At 25.4% G+C, this 24209-nt stretch overlaps 1 protein-coding gene and 1 long non-coding RNA gene across 4 annotated transcripts in view; one reads left to right on the top strand and one right to left on the bottom strand.

Moving 5' to 3' along the window:
- Positions 1-24209, bottom strand: part of LOC126897157 (cytoplasmic dynein 2 heavy chain 1) — a 36860-nt gene that overhangs the window by 891 nt on the left and 11760 nt on the right. The window contains exons 32-67 of one of the 2 annotated variants that reach the window (XM_050670533.1): positions 19512-19619; positions 17873-18017; positions 17495-17702; positions 17302-17399; positions 16948-17126; positions 16654-16880; positions 15861-15966; positions 15614-15754; positions 10360-10502; positions 10197-10302; positions 10017-10136; positions 9830-9953; positions 9650-9760; positions 9333-9562; positions 9054-9276; positions 8830-8995; positions 8558-8741; positions 8284-8498; positions 7783-8226; positions 7489-7702; positions 7001-7252; positions 6896-6916; positions 6202-6338; positions 6053-6138; positions 5811-5974; positions 5566-5724; positions 5261-5491; positions 5062-5205; positions 4873-4989; positions 4624-4816; positions 3925-4545; positions 3676-3863; positions 3497-3620; positions 3086-3399; positions 2135-2325; positions 1583-1784 (exon numbers count right to left, since the gene is read on the bottom strand). In XM_050670533.1, the coding sequence (XP_050526490.1) occupies positions 1583-1784; positions 2135-2325; positions 3086-3399; positions 3497-3620; positions 3676-3863; positions 3925-4545; positions 4624-4816; positions 4873-4989; positions 5062-5205; positions 5261-5491; positions 5566-5724; positions 5811-5974; positions 6053-6138; positions 6202-6338; positions 6896-6916; positions 7001-7252; positions 7489-7702; positions 7783-8226; positions 8284-8498; positions 8558-8741; positions 8830-8995; positions 9054-9276; positions 9333-9562; positions 9650-9760; positions 9830-9953; positions 10017-10136; positions 10197-10302; positions 10360-10502; positions 15614-15754; positions 15861-15966; positions 16654-16880; positions 16948-17126; positions 17302-17399; positions 17495-17702; positions 17873-18017; positions 19512-19619 (6636 nt within the window). The remainder of the gene's footprint in view (positions 1-1582; positions 1785-2134; positions 2326-3085; positions 3400-3496; positions 3621-3675; positions 3864-3924; positions 4546-4623; positions 4817-4872; positions 4990-5061; positions 5206-5260; positions 5492-5565; positions 5725-5810; positions 5975-6052; positions 6139-6201; positions 6339-6895; positions 6917-7000; positions 7253-7488; positions 7703-7782; positions 8227-8283; positions 8499-8557; positions 8742-8829; positions 8996-9053; positions 9277-9332; positions 9563-9649; positions 9761-9829; positions 9954-10016; positions 10137-10196; positions 10303-10359; positions 10503-15613; positions 15755-15860; positions 15967-16653; positions 16881-16947; positions 17127-17301; positions 17400-17494; positions 17703-17872; positions 18018-19511; positions 19620-24209) is intronic. The other variant, XM_050670538.1, reaches the window with a different exon arrangement.
- Positions 880-22878, top strand: LOC126897181 (uncharacterized). 2 transcript variants are annotated; one of them, XR_007702043.1, is made up of 4 exons: positions 880-1319; positions 1429-1816; positions 17520-17712; positions 21556-22878. It is a non-coding gene; the product is annotated as an uncharacterized LOC126897181 (long non-coding RNA). The 2 variants fall into 2 exon arrangements; XR_007702042.1 differs by lacking the exon at positions 21556-22878 and adding an exon at positions 19935-20079.

The following is a 24209-nucleotide window of genomic DNA, read 5'->3' as shown; positions in this document are numbered from 1 at the left end:
CTAGTATTATATTTTTTTTATGAGTAACGCACTTGAATATTTATGAAGATATATCATAAAAAAATGTTTGATGAGAGTCAGATCCGTATTTGGGGGTGGGGCACTCTCTGTCATGTTACCCTTTGCCTCCGGTGGCAAATTTTTACTAAACACCATAATATCCTGATATTGCGTCATCTAGAAATTTCAATTGTTATGTTTTACTCATAACCGAAAAAAAAATGTACCGTGTCGTGATTCTTTTAGTTATAACCTTTTTTTGCTCAATGAAGCACTTAAAGAAAATTAGCCAGGGAGCGCTAAATATCCAAATGCGGTCCTGATGAGAGTACAAAAATTTGTAATAATTGCTCAGTATTTTTTTTTTTATCTTTTAACCCCTATTTTTATTATTTTATTTTTATAAAATTAGAATAATAAGAAAAAAATTGATATACGGGTTTGATTACATTTTTTTTTATTTTCAAATTCTTTTTGTTGTTAAATAAATTTATAAATCTCGTTTGATTATACTTCGTATTTTTGACGCATAATTATACAACTTTTATAAAAATTAATCTTTTTGATAAATATTATACAAGCCACTCGATTTCTCTTAAAATAATAATTATGTTAAGGATATTATTTTTGGTATTTTTTAGTTTCATATATTTTTTGATTTATAAGTTATTAATTACTTTTTTAATTTATTCTTTATATTTTAAAATGTTGTCAGTTTTATTTTTTAAACTATTACAAATATTTAACTAGATTATATAATAAGAAATGATAATTAATAAAATAACAACTTTAAAAATAGGCGCGTGTCGTGTGAGGGAGAATAAAGAATATACCCACATGGATCATCCACCACTCAATATAATGTAGTAGCTGATTTTGGTAGATTTTATTTAATTTTATCAGTATAATTGAGATATATAATGTAAAGTTGGTTTCTTTTTAACTATTTCATTACATTAAGTCAGGCCGATCCCAATTAATGGACAATTATGGGTATACATATTTTATACACCATGTAGAAGAAATAACTAAATACTTAAGTAGACCTAGTAGATTTTTCTTTGAATATTTTTATTTTATTGTATTTTAAACACATTGTTTTAACAAAAAAATGATATTGGTATTATGATATTTTACGTTAACATAGTGTTAACAGTCTTTTAAACATGAATCATTGGTGGTATCTACTAAGACAAGAAACCCAATTGCTTACATTATATAATGATTAAAAAATGGCAATGTGAGTAACACATTTTAATAATATCTCTTTCCATGAAAATTTCTAGTACGCCACTGCTTAAAAATATATCAAAATTAAGGTATGGATTGTTGTTCTTAGAATTTTTTTTGAAAATAACTTATTTTTATTTAATATAAGTAGATGATTTTACATAGACGTTTGATTATTATAATAATACAAATTATTAGGAATGACTTGACAAAAATGACTATCCTGTTATCAGTAAAATAATTCTTGAAGTTAAACGTGCTTGGAGAAAAATATATTTTACGTGTAAGATTGAAATTTCATTTGAAAATATAATTTTATTATAAACAAAAAAATGGAATCAATATTAATAACCTTTGGTATCCAAGCAATATTAATTTCATCAACATTTGATACCGACGGTGAATCAATTGTGTTGTCTAAAAGAGAAGTTTGATGAAGTCTAGCTCCTTCAATCAAGACATTAGTTATCGTTACAGTTTTTTTAGAACTTTTGAGTTTGTTTGTGGATAAAGAGCAATCTAATATTAAACTATCCATTGATGTTCCGTAAAGTCTATAAACAATATACATTTTATTAGCAGACGGGTAATTATTATTATTATGTATTTGTTTCAATAATGTATTTATTTTTTTCAAACTATTTTACTTTGATCATTAATTTTGACATCGAATTTAGTTTAAAAAAATAATAACTAAAACGCATTATTTTTATAGTAAATTAAAAATTTTAATAAAGTTGCAAAAACATTTATTTAAGTTTAAAAACAGCGTATAATACTTTATAAAAAGATACTCATTATTTCCAGTAAAATTGCAGAAGTAATGCAAATTTATAGAATTTACAAATTTTGTTTAAGTAGATATATTAAAGCTTGGTCCGATTTTAAGTCACTATTTACTTACTTAGATGTTAGTTGTTTAAATGCAACTAAAAAGGTTCTAGGATGAAACAAGTTATTTAAGTTAATTTGTTGGGGCGTTTTATCCAGTGAAAATTGTAATTTATGTAATGAGATTGTTCGTGTTATTACATGTCTCATATAAGATCCTGGATCTTCTGGCCCATTCCAATAATTTATCCATGATTTAGGCGTCTTAAAATTAGTAATTTATGATTAAATTGCATGGAGATGTTAACAAGGTGATTGATTAATTATATCTCGTGTAATATGTTTAAACGTATTAAACATGTGGTAATATAATATTATATGATTATATAAAACATATATATATATATATATATATTTAGAAGTTAATAGTATCCTATGTTCTATAACTTTTAAAAAATAATTTGTTCCTATCTTTCCTCTCTCCTCTTTAAAATAGTAAGTAATAAATTTAAGTTTTTAAATAGAAACATGTATATTTAATTAGTTTAAAAATAAGACAATTTTAATTGATATTTGTATACTAGGGTGAAAAAAGTAGTTTGCGAGACTGAAGATTAATTAGCGCCTTACCTCCAGTCTTTTTATTAAAGTATTAATAACATTAAAAATTCTGGTTCAAAAGTGTTAATACTATTTTAAAGAGTAAGATGGGGATTGGATTTCTGAAAAGAAAAAAGTATAATATGTTTTATAATTTTAAAGATATTGTATGTTATTCATTACAAACAAAATTACGTCTTATGCTTCATAATAAAATATGCTTCTCTAATCTATTTTTTACTTTTTTGTTTAATTACTAAATCAAATTTAATTATAAATTCGATTATAATTATAAGACTTTTTAAAATTATAATCCAATTAGAATGGCTCGTATTTGTCCCAATTCTGTAAATATTGTATTTGTCCAGAAAAATTAACTGTTTAAGAAAGCGATAAATTATCGACAAAAATTATACTCTGTTACCTTTAGTCTAAGAATATAAAAAATGGTATCTGACACTGATCCTGAAGGTCGCATATTTGATTTTATTGTTTTATTTACGGCAGCTAGATTTTTATGTATTATTTTGATTAAACCAACTGCAAAGTGTAATTCTTGATTTATAAAAGCGTCCATAACTTCTGGTGTATCATTTTGGTCAAAATAAGTTTTACTAGTTAATAGGTCTATTAAGTTGATATCTTTATTCAAAGTTTTCCATAAATTTAATATAGTTATAATTTCTGAACGCCAGTCTCCTTCGAGGTAATTATAGTTAATGTTTACTACACCAATACCTATGTAAAAATGTATTAATAATGAAATTCTTTAAGTTTCTATTATTGTTTGATAATATAGAATAAGTTATTGTATGTTTATAAATTATTGATTTACCTCTTAGCTGTAAAATAACCTTGTCACTTTCTTTTTTTTGCCAAGATTTATCAACATTGTCAGGCATATTTAATAGACTTGGCAAATCCTGATCGGGAATGTTTTTTAATGCTTTTTCGATTGCCTAAGAAAAAAATTTTAAATTGTCAAAAGAAATATATCTAATGGAACCTTTTTACCTGGTTATCCGTCGAATTCAATTCTTGTATTCCAAGAATGCTATTATTCCAATTCGAACTATTGACTCCAAAAATTATTTTTAAGTAGGTTTTTAAAATTTCTATATCTTGAGTATTGGTAATTCTTCCACCGTATATGGCTTTTTCGTATAATCCATGGATGTACGGCCACTTTATTGTATTGTTATCTTATTAAATATTAATGATTATAAATAAATTTGACAATGTGAATCTTCAGAAACAACTTACCTTTTGCTGTATATTGTCGGATAACTCTTAAAGCAGCTAATAGATCAGAATCATTAAATTCATAATACTGAGACCACCCTTGTGGTATGTATGTTCTTCGTTCTAACAATATGGAATGAAACCAAGCTAAAGCGTAAATAGACCTAGATTCATCTATTGTGTTACATTTTATATTATCACTTTGGCATACGCTATAAGCGCGCCTTATATTTTTCTTAAGTCCACGAGGTGTTTCGTAAGCAACTTTTATACAGCTAAGTATCAAAGAAGTTTGAATTTTATCCGTCATCTCTGTTGTTATCCACAAAATGAATTCTTTGTTCGTAGTATTTAAAGATTTCAGATGTTCTTCTAGAGAAACCAAAGTAGATGTTGAACATAAATGTAAATTCTTCAAAATCAGCCACTTTGGCTGTTTACAATGTTTTTCAAGTTGTTCTATCTCGACTTGATTTGCACCCATTGTTATTTCAATACAATTATTATTGGTCTGTTGTTTAGCTAACAATCTAAGCTCATCGGAAGGGTCGGATCCTACAGATGTAATTATCATAATAGATCCTACTTTTTCTTTGGCCAATTCAGACATTTTTAACAAAGTTGGAGACAAATCGGAAAGTTCTAAAATAAAATAATAAATAAATAACAAGGTAGAAATAATATTTTAAATTTTAAGAACTTTAATTTAAAGATACATACTTAATTGTTTCAAAACAAAATCTGTTAGAGTCTTATAAAGTTTATCGGGTTTTAAAGCTTGGACAACTAATACTTGTTGAAAATTAGTTAATTTTATTGAACTAGGAATCTTAGTGTTTGACGTTTTTATGTATTCTGACCAAATATTTATGTTTTCTAATTGAAGGTTTTTGTATAATTCCGGGATACATTCCTTATAAAAAGAAAAAAATTGCAACTTTTGTTTCAATTTTTAAAATTGAATTATACCTTGAAACAGTAAACATCAAAAATTCTGTCCTCATCAATCCATTTTGGTATATTATCTTTAAAATTCAATTCTTTATTGACATTAGATATACTTTTTCCTATGAACAGCTCCCACTCCTATTAAATTTAAATAAAGTTAAGATTTATTCTTGATTGATATAAAATTAAAATAGTTAAAACAATTAATACATTTAAACCAAATTCTTCGGGATAAAGTTTATGAGCTAGATGCAATGCAAAAATTAATCTTTGATCAACAAATAAAGATCTTGAAATATGATAGTATACATCGTGCAAAATTTTTGTCTCTCGGTTTAAGTTCCCGATTGATCCCTGAAAAGAATCACAATTACTTTATATATGTAGCTGATTATTGATGTTATAATACCTTTAGTGAGGATTGAAATAATTTAACAAAGACAGTCAAAGAAATTTGAGAAAATCTATTAATAATAAATAAATCTTTTAAAGCAAAATATAATCTTGAGGTATAATTAGCTAATGGTTTGTAAACTTGGCATTCGGTTTCCAATATATTTTGCATTTTTATAGACTCGTTTAGTGATTTTGATATTTCATCACTATTAGATTTTATGCTATCCAATGAGTTTAAAAGGTCCTACATGTTCAAAATACTCAATTTGTATTTAAATGAACCTGAAATATTTTTCATAAATAAATTTCTATTGTTACTTTATTTTCAAGAATATTGTCTTGTGAATCTGCTAAGTCCTTTAAAACATTTTCTTGTAGATCATACAACTTGGTTTTTAATTCTTCTTCAATACGCAAGAGTTCTAAATGTTTGGAATCAAGTTTTGGGTTTTCCACTTGAAGTGCATATCGTAATAACTGTAAATTAGTAATTTATTAAAATTAAACTTTAAGATGTTATAAAATCTTAGTTAGGATATTAAATTAAATTTTATAATATTTACTTGTTCTGAAAGGCTAATTTGATTTTGTGTAAAATTTATTACCGTTAACAAAACTGAATAGTGTGAGGGAAGATTTAAGTGTTCGTTGTTACTAAATAAATATAATTGAAAATTATCATTAAAATCAACTAACTTATCAGCTATTTGAATTGTTGTTCTATTTCCTAAAAATGAGACTTATTTTACTTGGTAAATATTATCATTATTTTAAAAGTTTTAGTGTCACTATGAAATTATTCTACCTTCAATAATGAAATCATTTTTTAATATTGGAACGAGAATAGGATCTAAATTATTTACATTTTGAATCACAATTTTTTTACCAAATCTAAAAAATTCATATTTTATTTTATGTTAATTTGGAGTGTATAAAATTGATTTGTAAACTTACCGAATAGCTAATTCTAGTTTTGAATGAAACTGAGGAGTCTCAAACGATGTATATTCAGTGGAATTAGGAGGTAATTTCTTTTTTAACCACTGTAGTATATTACCATTAGGATCAAGGATCAAAGGATAAAATTTTTCCTATTAATGAAATAAAGTATTTATAGAGCTGAGCCGATGCAATTAAATATTAAATACAGACCGGTTTATACGCGATGTCGGTTTTATTAGAATCGGTATTTTTTTAATGCAATATTAAAAAAATTTATATTAATAAAATATTCAATATTATTATAGAATATTTTTTTAAGATTTAAAATTTATTTTAGTTTTTTTATATATTAAATCAAAGAATTATGCTTTGAAACAATGTGTAGTTGTTTTAATTTCTAATATTCAAAAATATAATGAAAAATATTGTTTTATCCTTGTTCTTTTTAACTAAAACTAAAATTTTGGTAACTAAATATTTCAACGTATTATAAATACTATTTAATTTTTAAAAACAAAGTTTTTTAATTTTAAATTTATTAATTATGCATTTTAGACATAACTATAATATTGGATTGGTCATCAGTTTAATATTAGATTATAATCGAATATTGTAAAAATGTAATATCGCTCCAGCTCTAATTTAGTAGTAAAGTTTTATTAAATTAAAAAAAAATGTTAATTTAAATTTTTTCAAAGCATATTACCTTAATTTGATTTATGTTAATCTGAAATAAAATAATCATTTGTCTGTTTTATTTGATATAAAATTTTATTATTTTAACTTAAACACAATAATATATTTGGCTAACTTGTTTTAGTATGATGGCGTTTTGGTACGAGGTTTCATCGGATGGTAAACCTTCTGTGATCCATTGTAAAATTTGTCTCTCAGATTCCATAAATTTAGAAAATAAAAATTTGTCAACTTTAAGTTCAAATTTCCATTTTTCAAGCTTTTCGTTACGTACATAGTCTGAACACTCCGATAAATATGTTATAAAAGCTGAAGCTAACAGGTTGTTTAATAATAAACTATCTAAGGTACTTGTCAGCTCGGTGATCTATATTAATATTGATAATATTAATAATTATTAATAAGAATTATAATTGTATAGCTAAGAGTGAAAATCACACTTCTTATGAATATCAATTGTGTTATTTGGTTTTTATTAACTAACTTCTCGGGATAGAATAATAAAATATTTGAAGTGAAATTATAACTTGAATTTAGAGTTAATTTTAAAACGATTCATATGATTGTAAAAATAAAAATATATATATATCGCTAAGCATTTACTTGCTGACCCCATCTTGAAAACTCGCCATCTAATTTTTTTACTAGATTTTGTGCTGAATCAATTATTAGTTTTTCCTTGTGGATGTTTAACTCTATTTCAGTTGCTTGTTTAGTGTTAATATTTAGTTGTTCACGCAATTCCAATACATTTTTTTCAACGCTATCCACTCCACCGCTAAGAAGTCTTATTTGCTCTTCAGCGTTTTGTAATTTTCTATACAATTTGGAAAATTTTTTTAGTAAAAATTAATACTTAAAGTATAGAGGAATGTTCATTTTTTTAAATTGAATTACGTTTTTAGTGACATATGTTCTATTTCTAAAGGCTTTATCTTGTGAAGTATACGTGAGTAAGCAACGTTAGCAACTACCCATGAAGCTAAAGGCGCTGCTGCTGCTGATGCTCTTTTTGCATTTTTCGCGTCAAAAGAGTCGCGTTTTAGTTCTAAAAGTTTTTCTACTGAGTAACGATTATCCTCAGTTATTCTACGAGCATCAAAAAATCGAATATCTTCTTTTACACCTCGTTTGGCCAAAAAAGATTTCATGCTATTCCACGATGTGTCTTGTATACCCATTAGACGTAACACTCCTTCTAATATGTCTCTAATTATTTCGGCGGGTGCCCTCAGTGATCTTATTTCTGTTAATGACTCAGGTTTTATATTACTTACTGCCGCCTGTGCTTCTTCTATTAATGGTTCTACTTGAGCTAACTCTGTATCAATCTCTTTTTTTCTAGAAAATGTCTGAGAATGTAATTTTTAAAAATTGTCAGTTAAATAAAATTTTTACCTTTGATTCAATGCATCGTTTTTTATTTGAAATTCTTTTTTTAGATTCTCCATTTGTTCTTTTTTAGTGTTGGCTCCCTGCATAGTACTTGAAATCATCATCAATGCTTGATTAGCTTTTTCTCGTTTTTTTGCTAATTCAGACTCATGATGATCAGCATCAGATTTTAATTTAGCTACTATATCCCTTGCGTTTACTAGTTTTGAAATTCCAGCCTATAAGTTACAGTAAAATATATTAATTATTGTTAATTATATTTTTTAAATTAATATACTTTTAAATGACTTAATCTTCTTTTTATATACTCTTTTTTACTTAATAACAAAGTGCTAAAAGTTTGAATAAATAATAGATAACGTTTAGGACACGTGTTCATCCAATCTTCAGCATCATAATGAATTTGTGGAAAGTGCGAAATGTAATTATTGATTTGTGGGAAGTCTTGATCTAAATTATTTCTGTTAAAAAAGATGAATTAAGATGAACTATAAATATTTTATTATGATAATAGCGTTTATTTTATTTATTATTGTTTTTATTATCTACTTTTTAAAAATAATTTCTGGTATGATTTTCATTACTGTAGTAGTCCATTGATCCAACCAAATAATATCACTGAGGTCTATTATTGCTGGACTATTTTCTAAAAATGTTTTAAAGAAATCACTTCGAGAATCCAAAATTAATATGACGTGTAAGTTTTTCTTTATTCCTGTAGTAAAATAAACACTGAGTAGAAAAATATAATTAAACTAAAAAAATGAATTTACTTTCTATGAAGAAATTAGTGTGCGTTCCTTCGTAGTTTTCTTGCGCCATTTGATCCTTTAGTGGAGTACACAAAGTCTCAAGCTCTTCATTTTGATATAATCCCAATACTTCTCCAGATACAATCATACAACTCACTGTATCCATTACTTCATCTCTTGTCATGTAGAACTCTTCGACGACATAGTAAACCACTTCATCATCGATTCCACATTTTTGCAAAACCTACATAAACAAATTACTGAATAATATTTAATTATAAAAAAATTATTTTGACTTACTGATTTAATATCATTGCTAAAAGTTTTCAAATTGAAGACTTGACGTATATTTGGTGTAACTATCGTAGCATTTCGTCTAAGACTAATTAGTCTCACGGCCAAATTTCTACCAACGCCTAAACGCCCAACCAAAAACAAGCATTTACCAGGCTTAGATAAGGATCTTTCACAATCAGCCACAATTCTGTGTATCAATTCTAAATTAATTTCTACATCTTGAGCCGTTTGTTCTTCAAAATTAATAAAAATGGTTGGAAATTATTCTTGTGCAATAATTGTAAATATTTTTGCATATTTATTGATATGAGTGAGTATACCATTTAATAAAAGTTGTTTTTTAACAATCTGTTTCCAATCACCAATTGGCATTTTTGATAGTAGGTCAACATTTTTTGAATTAATATTACTTTCACATACATATATAAAATCTAAAAAAAAAATATTATCATTTAAAACCTAATTAAAAAAAAAAAATGCTATTTTAAACATAATATGACCTTCATTTTTGTATTCCAAACAATATTTCAAATAAATTTGATTGATAATATCATTAAATAATTTTTTATCTTCTAATTTTACAAGTTTATTGCTAAATATATGATTTGCTTCCAAATATAAGACCTAAGTAAGTTTTAATGTCTTAATTAATTTACTAATTTATTAATATATCTAAATAATTGTTACTTGTGCCATATTTTTCGAATCTGTTATTTGATATCGATTCAAATTGTAACAAAAAGAATTAATAATATGATTGTTGAATGTATAATGAGGCATTTTAACAGTGGTTAATATGTCCCTAGTCTTTTATAAAATTAAAAAATATTATTTCATTTTATCTTAATTATTTTGTAAAAGTAGTACCTTTAACATTAAATCAACAATAACAGAAGAAACCGTTGACTTGTCTGGAATAGTTGAAGATAAATACTCGCTACATATATTTACTAATTCTTGTAATTGTGGAGGTCTATAGTGTTTATTCAAATCAACTTTCATATCAATAAAATATATTTTACTTACTTACTCAAGATACAATATATTACTAGCGGACATAAGTCTTGAATCTATTTCGTCCGTAGACGTTAAACTATTAATTATGGTAAAATTATCATCAATACCAACCCATTCCAATGTAGAAGGTTCATAAAATCCTCCGAAGAAAATTAACTAAAAGTAAACATTCAAAGTTTAGCATTAAAGAATCCTATGAAACCCTAACAGAGTAATATTAAGTTTTTTTTATTTAAAATAATATAAATTTAGATTTTACTATAAACACGACAATTACACTATATAAAAAACAATAGCATAGTGGGGTCGCGGCATAGTATGGACGTGTGATGTATAGTATGGACAAGTATAAACGATAGTTACTAAAATGACTGCTATTAAAATTGCTTTGATGCAAATCTGTTGATAGTTAAAATCTGTTTAATTCAAAGAAATTGATCCATAATTACAAAATAAACATCAATTCCTATTTCCTTAATTATATCTTGATTAGTAGCTCTTAGATTTTAAAGTACAATTTATGAGTAAATATTTATTACTGCCAATATATATAGTATGAAATTAATATTTAATAATTTAATATTGTAATTTTTACGGAGAATTGATAAAAAATGATAAAGTAGTTTATTTTGTTACTTATATGAAAAACATGTATAAAAAACCCAGCACAGTGGGGTCGCGGCATAGTGGAGACGTTGCATAGTTGGGTCCAGTATAGATTTAATCTGACAGTGATTAAAATCACTATCATAAGAAACGCTTCGAAGCAAATCTGTAGATAGTGTTTAATTTAAAAAAATTGATGGATAATTACAAAAGCAACATCAACTTATATTTCCTTAATTATACCTAGATTAGTAATTCTTTTAATTATATATTATATAATTTTTATATTGAATTGTTTTTAAATTATTATTGATTTTGATTTTTAATATGTTAAAAGTAATAATTTTGAACCTACTTTTTATTGTCCTTTAAAGTGAAAGTTTTATTAAAAAAAAAAATGAATTTATTACCATAACAAGTAGATCAATTTGCAAGTTTGAAATTGACATTATTAAATAGATAAAAATGAAATTGTTAATATTAATATGCAATCAGGGAATTTTATAATTACTATTTACAGTACATTTATCAGAAAAGTTAGATTTTTTTACATTTTTATCGTAATAGATCACTTAATTAAAAATCATAGTAATAATCATTTCTAATTAACTTTTGGCGTTTAAAAAGATTCTACAATGGAAATATTCAGAATTTAATTAATTTAAATGATTATATATCTAAAAAAACCAATAAAAAAAAAGTTATTCAATTTAGCCTATTATAAAAATAATAATTATAAAAAAATAGGGCAGTGTATTGCCCTTATAAGATATTTTAAAATAAAATAAAATACAAAACCCAGGATTTTAACACAAAAATAGCATATTTTGGAATACGGTAGCCATTTGCGCATAGAAGATAGGTCGTCGAGACAAATTTTTTTTTTTAATTTTATAGTACATGACATAAGCTTTAATTTGACATATGTTTAAAGGACGCAGTATTTCCTGAACATTTTCAAAAATTAAGTTGAAAAAGTTAGTTTTTGTAAAAAAATTACTATTTTGAATCCCCCCCTGTGAGCAGAATAAGTGTTAGATTTTCAAAAAAATATCAAATGAAAGGGAAATATTTAAGCTTTTAGTATAAAAAAAAATTATGTTGATTTGTTTATTTTTGAAAAAGTTATGAAAGTTTTAAGAAAAAAAAAGGGAAAAAAATGACAAAATTTACCGATTTTTTAATTTGTAATTTTTTGGATATCTCCCCCATTTACGGGGAACGAGGGAAAATTTTTCAATTTTTATGGGTAATGTCTTCAACTAGATACGATTTGTGATCTTTTGACGTATTGTTGAAAGAAATCGGTCCTGTGAGAGCTGACAAAAATGGCAACAGACATAAAAAAAAAAAAACACATCATGGTAAAATTAATACCTTCTCGGCTTCGCATCGAAGCTAAAATTAAAGAGTTTGATGCAATATTTAATAAAAAAAATTTTTTTTCATTTATTGCTCTTACAAGGAACACTTTTTGGAATCAAAAATATACTTTTCTAACACACTGTTTTTAAATCTTAATTAATGTTTTTCTACCACATCTAAGTTTTGATATTATTACTAATTATTAAATAATGAGTATTTNTCCAATAGGTACAGGTAGTGTACACATTACCCGGATAATGTGAACACTAACCATATTTTGTACTTTACCCGTAACATATATAAAAAAAATTATTTTTATATTATTACTGATTTTGATTTTTATATATTAAATTTTAAGTTGAATTTTTTACCATTACTAATTAAAATTGCAAGTTGAACTAAATACTTGCAATTTTCAAATTGACATCATTTAATAGAAAATTTTGTGGAAATTAAAAAAATGGTATTATTATGATTATTATGCAGTCAGGAAATTTTATAATTACTATTTACAGTAAATTTATCTGAAAAGCTCAATATTTTTATTGTAAATAGACTAGATTAGACGCAACATCATTGTTACGCTTAATCTCGTCTATTTACAATTTAGAGTTTAATAATATAGTTATAAAGTTATTTTATAGTGCAATATTGTATGCAACTACAATTTCTGATATTGAGTCAAATTCTATTCATTGATTCAGTAGCACTTCAATGTTTGCAAAATAGATATTTTTTCGTTAACGATTAAATGTTATTGAGCCCTTCTAATTCAAAGTATTTACCTTAAGTAGTTAAACATTCTTGCGAACAGGCATTGAGTAATCATTAATGCATCTTTCTAATTAAATCATACACGAACATGTTCAAGTCTGTCAATGATAAGTCTAATTGGTGGGGGTGGGATTATATGTTATTAGAAATTTGTGAAAATATTTAGCACCAAAAAGAAAAGTGTTGTATACGGGAGTGAATGCTATGTAATTAATGATTTAATAATCGATTATGATACAATTAATGAGCATTTTTTGGAAAATATTTATAATCGCTCAAATATCGTTTATATTTTTCAAAATTTTAATTAATATTATTTTAATGTATTTATAGTCTTAAAATTTAGATACTAAGAAATTTCATTTATCTTTAGGTGATAAAAGAGTGTATGAGTTTGACGATTGTTGGGACGATAGTGAAACGGATAGACTTTGTCTACGAACAGACTCGTATGTAGGTTGTACATTTGAAGGTTCTTGAAGACAATGTAACTTTATCGGAGAATACGTTCATTTATTCGAAAAAAATACTCATTAATTGTATCGTAATCGATTACTAAATCATTCACTCCCGTATACTACACTTTTCTTTTTGGTGCTAAATATTTTCACAAATTTCTAATAACTTATAATCCCACTCCCACCAATTAGACTAATCATTGACAGACTTAAAAATGTTCGTGTAAAAATGCCGCCCTCTAATGACCATTCACAATTCACATTTCACATTTCACATTGTGAAATTGTGTTTAAATATATATTTGTTATCTACTGTAAATCATTAAAATGAATTAAGTTTTGAATATTTCAATTGTAAAATCTTTTTAAACGCTTCCTATGATTACTATGATTTCTATTTAAGTGATGTATTACAATAAAATCCAAAAAAAATATTGAGCTTTTCAGATAAATTTACTGTAAATAGTAATTATAAAATTTCCTGACTGCATAATAATCATAATAATACCATTTTTTTAATTTCCACAAAATTTTCTATTAAATTATGTCAATTTGAAAATTGCAAGTTGAACTAAAAGTAATGGTAAAAATTCAACTTAAAATTTAACATATTAAAAATCAAAATCAGTAATAATATAAAAATAATTTTTTTATATACAAATACTCATTATTTAATAATTAGTAATAATATCAAAACTTAGATGTGGTAGAAAAACTTTAATTAAGATTTAAAAACAGTGTGTTAGAAAAGTATATTTTTGATTCCAAAAAGTGTTCCTTGTAAGAGCAATAAATAAAAAAAAAATTTTTTTTATTAAGTATTGCATCGTAATAAAAAAACTCAGCACAGGGGGGTCGCGGCACAGTAGTGTCGTGGTATAGATGGATGAAGTATAATGATATCTGACAGTGATTAAAATCACTATCAAAAATAAACGCTTCGATGCAAATCTTTAGATAGTGTTAAATTTTAAAAAAATTGGTGTTTTATTCCAAAAGCTACATGATCTGATGGTTCCTTATTAATATCTCGATTAAGATAAAGTATATCGAATGAAAAAGGGTTTATTAAAAAGTATTATTTCTCATAAAAAAATTGTGTGGATCCATACACTTTTCAATAAGTTATAGCATTATAAAGTTAAAAATGTAAAAAATAAAATCGAGATTTTTCACACGAAAATAGCATTCGGTAGCCATTTTCGCCGTGAAGACAAGTCCAGAGGTCAAATTTTTTTTTTTAAATTAAAGTATATTACATTAGCATTAATTTAAGATGTATATAATAGTGTCAGACCTTCCGGAACATTTTCAAAAGTTAAGTTGAAAAAGTTGTCATTTTAAATCCCCCCCTTTGGGCAGAAAAAGGGTTAGATTTACAAAAAAAATATACCAAATGATAAGTAAAAACATCAAACATCTATATAAAAAAAATTATATTGATATGTTCATTTTTGAAAAAGTTATAGCAGTTTTAAGAAAAAAAATTGAAAAAATTGAAAAAATTTTTAAATTTGTAATTTTTTTGGAAGTTTCCCCCATTTACGAGAAACGAGGGAAATTTGTTCAATTTTTGAGGGTAATGTCTTTGACTAGATACGATTTGTGATCTTTTGACGTATCGCTGAAAGAAATCCGTTCGGTGAGAGCTGAGATAAAGTGGTAACAGACACAAAAAAAAAAAAATAAAAAAAAATAAATAAATAAACACATCNAAAAAAAAAAAAAAAAAAACACATCATAGTAAAACCAATACCTTCTCAGTTTCGCTTCAAAGCTAAAATATTTTATGCCAGGTAAATTAAATACAAAAATGATTTTTGTGTTTTATTTTATAATATTATAGAATGTTATTTAAACATTATTCGTATATAATATAAAAATGTTTTAATATATTTATAACAATATAAATTATAATTTTGGACTATATGTTTCATTAATTTAGTTTGTTTTAAATAAATCATTTTCAAGTTCTATTTATTAAAATAAGTGAAAAAATGACCAAGTTTCAAAAAAGTTAACGCTATTAAACTAATCTGTGTGGTAATCATTATAAACACTCACTTGTTGTATGAAGGCCCCAAGTTTTATGGTACCCCATTTATCGGGCTTAACATGGTTTAAATTTTTAAAATGTAAAATTAGACGTTCTGAGTTTTTCGGACGATAAAATCTGCCTTTATTGTTCGTAACTACTATGGAAACCTAAAATTTAAGGGAAAAAACATTTAACGCAAAAAAACTATATTTTTGTTCTAAATAAATTATGGATGATGTTTTAATTTAATCTTAAATTATTATTTTTGTTCACCTGTGCTATTTTTAATATTAATTGGTTGGGAGAAGTATATGCGTTGCAGTGGATAGTTATACATTCGGTTGCCCTTATCATTTCAGCGCATTTTGAAATTAATTGTCTAAACATAGATAGACTATAAATGTAATTTTTTTAGAAAATTAAAATTAATATACAGGTGAATCACTTAATTAATTAAGAAACAAAAATAATATTAATAATTTTATTATTGTTTTCTTTCAATTAATTAATCATAAAGTATTTTTTCTGTTCATTGCTTATACCGTATATGGAAGTTAACTTTAATTTATCAAATAGCAACACATATAATTAAATATTTTATTTAATAGATGATGATCTAATTAAGAAAATTAACGGAAAATGTACTAGTATTTCAGAAGTTTTTAATATATTTATACCTAGCCGTGAGAAATGTACGATCATAAAATGTCTAATTTTAAAAATAGTAGCATCAATTATTCATCTGTAGTCTTTATTTTAAATTATTAATAACTTCAGAAATACTAGTACAAACGTTATTATCGACCAATTATTTTTTTTAATTAAAACATTATTTAACAAATAAGCTAGTTAATTATGTGTGTTGCCATTTGAAAAGTTTATATTCTTATGAAGTATAAGGGATATACATAAGAAACACTTTATGTTTGAATTCAATAATACATTTAACTAAAAGAAATAATTAAAAACTTATAAATAATATGTTTATTTTTCGATTAATTAAGTGGTTTATGATAAGTGAATCACTCTGTAATTTTTTTTTGTGGGAGTTTAATTGATAAAATACCTTTTTCCAGAACCACTAGGACCAATAACAAAAACAGATTTGCTATACTTTATCCAATTTATTAATATGTCGATTGCTTGGGATATCCTTGGCGTCTTAATAAGATCTCCAGTGTTATAACTACATGGTTCTATAAATTGATAACTATCAATGTTGTCCCTTTCTTTGTTATAAAAGTAGTAGTGTAAATCTGTTTCTGGAACATATTCTTCCGTCATTTCTAAAACCTTTGAATATTCAAAACAGATTGATAATATAAGTCATTGTTTTATAAAGATAACATTGTAATATTACCATTTTAGTAAATTTTTCTTTTGTTAATAAAGTCATGTTGGCTCCAAGCCCATTAATAAGACACATGGCTAAATGAGATTTTGTTTTAACATCAGAGAGTATATAGAAAAAATTCTTCATTGTGGACACAATAGAACAATTACAGATATACTGACCGTTCTTCTCTAACCATTTAAGTGCTAAGGAATTTGTAATCAAATTAAAAGTTTAATATTATTAATTATTTATAAAATCTTATCCTAGATCAGCCATTTAAAAAAAAGGGAAATATAATCCAAATTTTGTTTTTTGAACATTTTATTTAACTTTAAAAATGTCAAATGTAGTTTATATTCTGTTGAATTAAATTTTTACCGTTGTTGAAATATTGCTCGTATTCTTTTAAAATCATACTATTTGGAGAAATTTTTATCCATGAGTCAACGATGTGTTGGATATTAATATCTTCGTTGCTGTAATTAGAATTGTAAACACTAATTTATACTTGATATTCAATGTTAGCATTATTAATAATTAAAATGAAAAATGGAGTAGTTATTGTGCTTACCTTAAAAATATAATACCCATTCTAGATATAGTTGCTGGAGATGCATGCTGTAATGAATTTGTTTCAAACAGAAAATTTACATTAGATCCAAATTGTATTCTCCAACCAGATGGTAGTGTCAATAATCTATTGTCATCTAGTACAGAGTTTAATGATTCTATCCATTCTGGGTCGACATCTCCATCAAATATTATCCATGACATAACATCTAATACAAGGTAATTAGAATATTATTTAATTATAAATGATTACTACGATGAAAGTTTTATAGTTCTAATTATTTTCTTTTAAAAGTTAAAATGGTAAATGAAATAGAAAATCAAATTAAATTATAGTCAATATCTATGGATATAAAATTTAGCTATACATAATGTTTACCCGAATTTTCTGAGTAAGCTTGCTGTGCAGCTTTACTAATAATACCATCTATCCACTGTCTTGTATCCAAATCTACTTTTCCTAATAATTCGATTTTAGATTGAGCTTTAGGGTTAATTTTGTGCATTTTTACGTTGCCTAATGCCTAAAATATTATGGAACAAATATGTATTGAAAATAAAAATATAAAAAAGTTCCGTTTTTATAAAGTGATCCAATCTACAGAAATGAGTTGTTTTTTAATCGAAGTATATATTATCTTGTTCATGGTATAATGGTATACATGTTCCATGTATATCGATTATTTGAAATTATTCAGATGGAAAAAAATCCATTCAATGGGATGAGGTATTGTAGGGACGTTTTTGAGACAAGTATAGATGATATTTGACTATGATAAAAATAACTATCATAAAAATACGTTTCGATCCATATCTGTAAATTTCATTTAATTTTAAGAAATAATTATTGGATTATACCAAAAGTAACATCAATTATTATTTCCTTAATTTTATCTTAATTACAAGTTTTATGATTTATAAGTACAATAATTAATTAAATTTAGTTTTTATTTTTAACTATTATTTATTTAGAAATTATTATTAATATTATGTATTGTTATTTTTATGGAGAAATTATAAAATATTATAAAGTAATTATATATTTTGTTAATTCTATAGCATACGTGTATAAAAAATATATGTATGGATTTATTACAAAAAAGGGAAAAAATGACTCATTATTAAAATGTTGATTATTATGATCTTCGTTAGTTCATTATTATTTTAGTTATAAAATTAAAATCGTAATTTATCACAAAGTTTTGGAAGTCAGGACATTTTTTTTTTTGGGTAAAGGACAGCTCATTTCTTTTAATTGGTTCAACATTTAAAATTGCAAAATATTTTACTAATATAAATTTTTTTTAAAGGGCTGGGGATGTAAATGGGGAACTTAATTCGCTTTTTATATAACTAAACTGCTTGACCTAAAATATAGGTATAAATTATGAAAAAAATAAAAGTAGACAGTTATAATAACACGAAAATTATGATTTTTACATTAAAATAGTACTTATTGTTCAATTTCGAAGGCCATAAAAGACAACTCATCTGGAAAATTTTTTTTACATGTAGTATGTAACATAAGCTTTATTTTAATATATATTTGTTGCTTTTTGTATTTACGGATTATTTTTAAAAATTAATTTGTGAAGTTAATTATTATGCAATAGTTATTATTTTGAATTACCACCTGTAAGTTAGTAGAGTGTCCGTTAAAAAATAATAAAAAAAACACCAAATAAAAGATAAATACTTAAGGTACATATAAAAAAATTATTTGATTCATTCATTTTTAAAGAAGTTGTAACAGTTTTCAGAAAAAAAGTTTTAAAAATATCAAAATTTACAGATTTTTAAAATCGTAATTTTTTGGGGATTTTCTCCATATACGTGAAACAATGAAATTTTTTTTTAATTCTTGAAGGTAATATCTTCAATTAGATACTATTTGTGATATTTTGACATATTGTTGAAAAAAATCTGTTCAGTAAAAGCTAAATAAAAGTAGTCACAGATGCTTTAAACCACGGTCTTATTGTTAATATACGTATTTGAAAAAAAAATGTGAACTTTACTTGTGCTAAAAGTTGAATTATTGTAGTTTTTCCAGTTGATGGTGGACCCATTATTACTACACCCATTCGTTGTTGAAGTTGTTCATAGAGTTCTATACATTTCTGCTCCTGTATTATTTTATAGAGAATATTGTTAATTTACTGATATAAATGAAGTTACTCATAAAAAACAATTGAATTGATAAGATAATAATTGATTTAAAAAAAAAAAATTTCATTTTTGATTAAAATTAAAATAATAAATAATTTTAAATTTAATTTATCGATTTAAATTTTACTATTAAAAGTTTTGGCAAAGTTAATGGCACGCACTTAAGGCAAAATTGATACAGTATGATGTCATTTATTCGTTTAATCTTTATACCTAAATTTATTTAATTACTAACATTTTTTCAATAATTTGTGAAATTTACATATTTTTAGATGAAGAATTGAAAAAAAAAAATTATATTAATTTGGAAAAATAAACTATACATTATTATAAAATATACGGGATAATGATGAGGACTAATATAAAAAAATCAATTAAATTTTCTATGTTATGTCAATTAAGTTTGTATAATATTTATGAAAATTAGTGTACTCCCTTTGTAAGTATTTTTAAAAAAGTATTTTTATCTACTTATTTATTTTGTAAAATTATGCAAATTATTAAACTTGAAATATTACTTCACTGTAGTTCCTTTCTATACCTGATGTCTGAATACATGTGTTACTTTATATTTTAAAATGAAAATTTATATAACCAGATAGATTATGAGAACCAATCCCTAGTGACACGTCATAAACTATTGTTTTATCAACAGTTTTAACCGCTTGATGTTCTAGGGTAATGATTTCAACAAACCATCAGCATCTTGTGCAATCAATCAAACACTTATCTATCTAAATTTAAGATACACTCTACGATCTCCTTAGTGACATACCATAAACCATTGTTTTACTAACAGTTTTAACCATTTGATGTGCTAAGGTAGATTTTCGAAATGCATTTATTAAATAGATAATCCAATTAAAGAATTAAAAAAATTCTTAATTGGAACAATTCACAAAATACAAAATAAAAAAAATAATTGTCTTAATAATTTATAAATATTTAAAACTAAAAATAAAAAGATAAAAAGGTTAAGTTATTTTTTTAGAATTGCATTACTTATGTGAGATTTAGATAATAAACACCAAGTGTAAAATAAGATTCTAAGTTAGAGAGAACACAATCGTGAAACATTCTGGTGCAGAGATGCTTCATGACCAAATTTTTAGAAAAATAAGGTGATAAATGAGTTAGAAATCGCTCTTTTATAGGCCTGTTTTATGAGGGGGAGACTTAATGTTTTATATTTTAATTGCACAATGCTTCTCATCGGCTAGTCAAGTAAACTTGAATAGACCTATGCGCAATCTATTATTCTACTAATTTGAGTTAATGTTTCATATTTGTATTGGTGTTTTATATCTATCATCTTCCATAATAATGTGGTTTATTAGAAAAATCATCATTATAAAAATATAAATAAAATAAAATTATAAGTTCTAAATATCTATTACAAATATTTCTATAATATAACTAGAATAGTTTATATTATTCTCATAATATTCTCAAAATATACTTGGGAAACAAATATTACATTCACGCAATATTTAAAAGGTATATTTCTAAAATATTATAAAAAAATATTTTGACAATATTTTGTAAGATTTTTTTCGGACATATTAGTAAAGTGCAAAAACTCAACCCGTTTCGCGGGATTAAAACCTTGTACTTCGAATACTAAAGACACATGCGTTACTAACTGACCTCAAGGTTATTACGACTAAGGGGTGATAAAAAAAGATTATTCAAGGTAGTTCAAATTTCTAAAGTCATTTTTCCCGTTTCAAAAATTCAAATTAAGTGCAACTTTATATTCAATTTAGATTAGATTTCTATAACTTTTTTGAAAATCGGTGATCCCATTACCATGCCTCCACTTGTAAGTTAGAATATGATCTATATCATTGATAATATAAAAATATATTCTAACTATAATTAAAAACTTTTTAGGGTTTTAAGTATCATAGGACAATAATAAGATATAATCGAGCTGATAAAACTCAAAAAATTTTAACTTTTAAATGGTCATAAAACTAAACACAGAAACGGAATCCAACCTGCACTCTAATCAACATGGGTTCACGACTGACAGATCAACGGAGATTGCCATAGACCAGATGATAAATTGGGTCGACGATAGACCAGAAAAATACGTCATGATAGCCTTCTTGGACATAACAGGTGCGTTTGACAACATAGTCTGGGATCAACTAATCAGGGATATGGAAGTACTCACCGCGTCTAGCAAATCGGTTAGACTGGCGAAAAGCTATTTGAATGGTAGAACGGCACTATCAACAGTGTTGTTGAGTAAGGGGTGTTCCCAAAGGGACAAATTACGATCCTTACATGCGGAGAATAGCAGCGAATTCCATATTGACAGAAAATCGGTTAAAATATACGGAACGAATCCTATACACGGACGATGTTGCTATACTCGTAGCAGCAACCTCCAAGAGGGTACTTATAGCTAGAATGGAAGGAGCTCTTGAGCCACTTCCTAGGTGGTCAAATAGATTTGGTTTTGCATTTTTTCCGCAAAATTGCAAGGCCATAACCATAAAACGGAAACTATGGATGGGATTTACCATTGGTATGAGAGATACCAGAATCACATCAGTGATCCAAATTAAATATCTTGGCCTCCATATGGGAGGTGGGGCTCAAATTCAATCCCCATGTCTACCAACTAGTGAACACTGCTGAAGATATGTATAGCAGAATGAAGGTAGTATCTGGCGTCAACTGGGGATGCGACCAGAGTATTGCGGAAATAATATACAAAGCAGTATTCCTACCGAAGATTATCTATGGAGTGAAATTTTGGGCTACTCACATAAGAGAATATAGGACAAGGATGAAGCTTGAATCCGTACAAATAAGAGCCCTACTGGCAAGAACCCGAGCATACAGAACAATGTCAACTTTATCACTACAGCTCCTTGCAGGATAGATTCCACTAGATCTGTTTGCTAAACTGGAGCAAAAGAGGAAAATAGCACCTGATGAATATGATTCATACAGGGAAGAAATAATCGATGAATGGCAACATAGAGTCGACATGTCAGAAAAGGGCAGATGGACAAGACAAATAATACCAGATGTTAGGGTAAGATTAAGACATCGATGAACTACTTCATGGACTACTTTGTTTTAAAATTATAAGATAAAATATAATTTCTCCTTTTCAGAAATTAATTGAATCCTTAAATTAACAGAAATATAACTCTATCCCCCTTCTTTTTCTTAAAAATGATATATTAATTTTTTAAATAAAAGCATACAAATAAAAAAATTAATCTAACTAAGAAAATGATAGGTTGATAAAAACTTTTAAAGATGTTTAAAATATATTAGAATTTTTATACAGTGCTCTTAAGAATAGAGTGGTTTATAAATACCTAGTTATATAAATAAATAGATCCACAGTAGTTCTCAATTAATTGTTTCCATAATACTGGTTCTAAAGTTGTAGTCGAAAAATTATTTTCTTATTTGTAATTCAGTAAATTATGTATGTACTAATTAAAAAACTAAATATTATAACATTTAAAAGGAGAAGAAGGGGTAATGATATATTTTTTTGTGGTAATTTAAGTGTTTACGATTCTAATACTTTTCGAAAAAAAAAATTATATTCTATCTTTTATGTTTAATGGTATTGTGTGAGACATAGTACTATATAATATATAAGTAAATTAAAAATAACAACATTATCTATAACTTATACTATAAAATTTAAATTTTATATTATTCACTCTCGTTTATACTATTTAGGTTACTAAAAAAAAATTATACTTTTTACTTCCACAAAATTTTATATACTGTAATATTATATTATTACATATAATATTAATATATAATATGATGTTATCATTTGTTCATGTATGTAACATATTATGATTATACAAGATCACCAAAACAGGGTTCTCTTATTTAAAATACAAAATAACCTTTTAACTATACGATAAAATCTCCCTCTTGTAGAAATTATGAAGTAACGCCTACACGCAGGAACCCTCTTTTAATTAACCAATTACAATACAAAGCCTCAGCTTCCAGGATCACGATAGAGTCGATGGGCTACCCCCTTCACACTATAAAAAGCCATTTTCCCCCATCTAAACCAGTTCTTTTGACGATTTTAAAATACACAAAATCTACGACACCCTACTCAAGATTTCACTCTCCGGGACTTAGTCGATTTTTTTAATTAATTTGGACTTTATATTTTTTATTAATATTTTTTTCTTTAAAACTAAATGACACTTAGAAATTTTAAAGTGAATTTTGTTTTGGTGAATCTTTTAATTAAATTTAATTTGTTCAATCATTAATAATATTTTATTTTTCTTGTTGTGGAAATAAACATCAAATAATATTTTAAACATTACATTTTTTTAAAATTATTTTATTTTAATGATAAATCCAACCTAAATTTAGACTTTTATTTAATAATAAAAATTTATTGTGAGCTTTTCTTATTGGATAGCTAGTCTCGTTGCTAATGTCTTTGTTTTAACAAACATCGCGCCGGCAGACAGAGTAAAGGTTGCAACTAGATATTGTTCTAGAATTAGGTATGTTAGGTTAGAATATATTTG

The sequence above is a fragment of the Daktulosphaira vitifoliae genome, unplaced genomic scaffold (genome assembly GCF_025091365.1).
Source record: "Daktulosphaira vitifoliae isolate Bord-2020 unplaced genomic scaffold, ASM2509136v1 Scaffold_1, whole genome shotgun sequence".
Taxonomy (NCBI): Eukaryota; Metazoa; Arthropoda; class Insecta; order Hemiptera; family Phylloxeridae; genus Daktulosphaira; species Daktulosphaira vitifoliae.
This window is presented reverse-complemented; position numbering and strand designations above follow the sequence as displayed.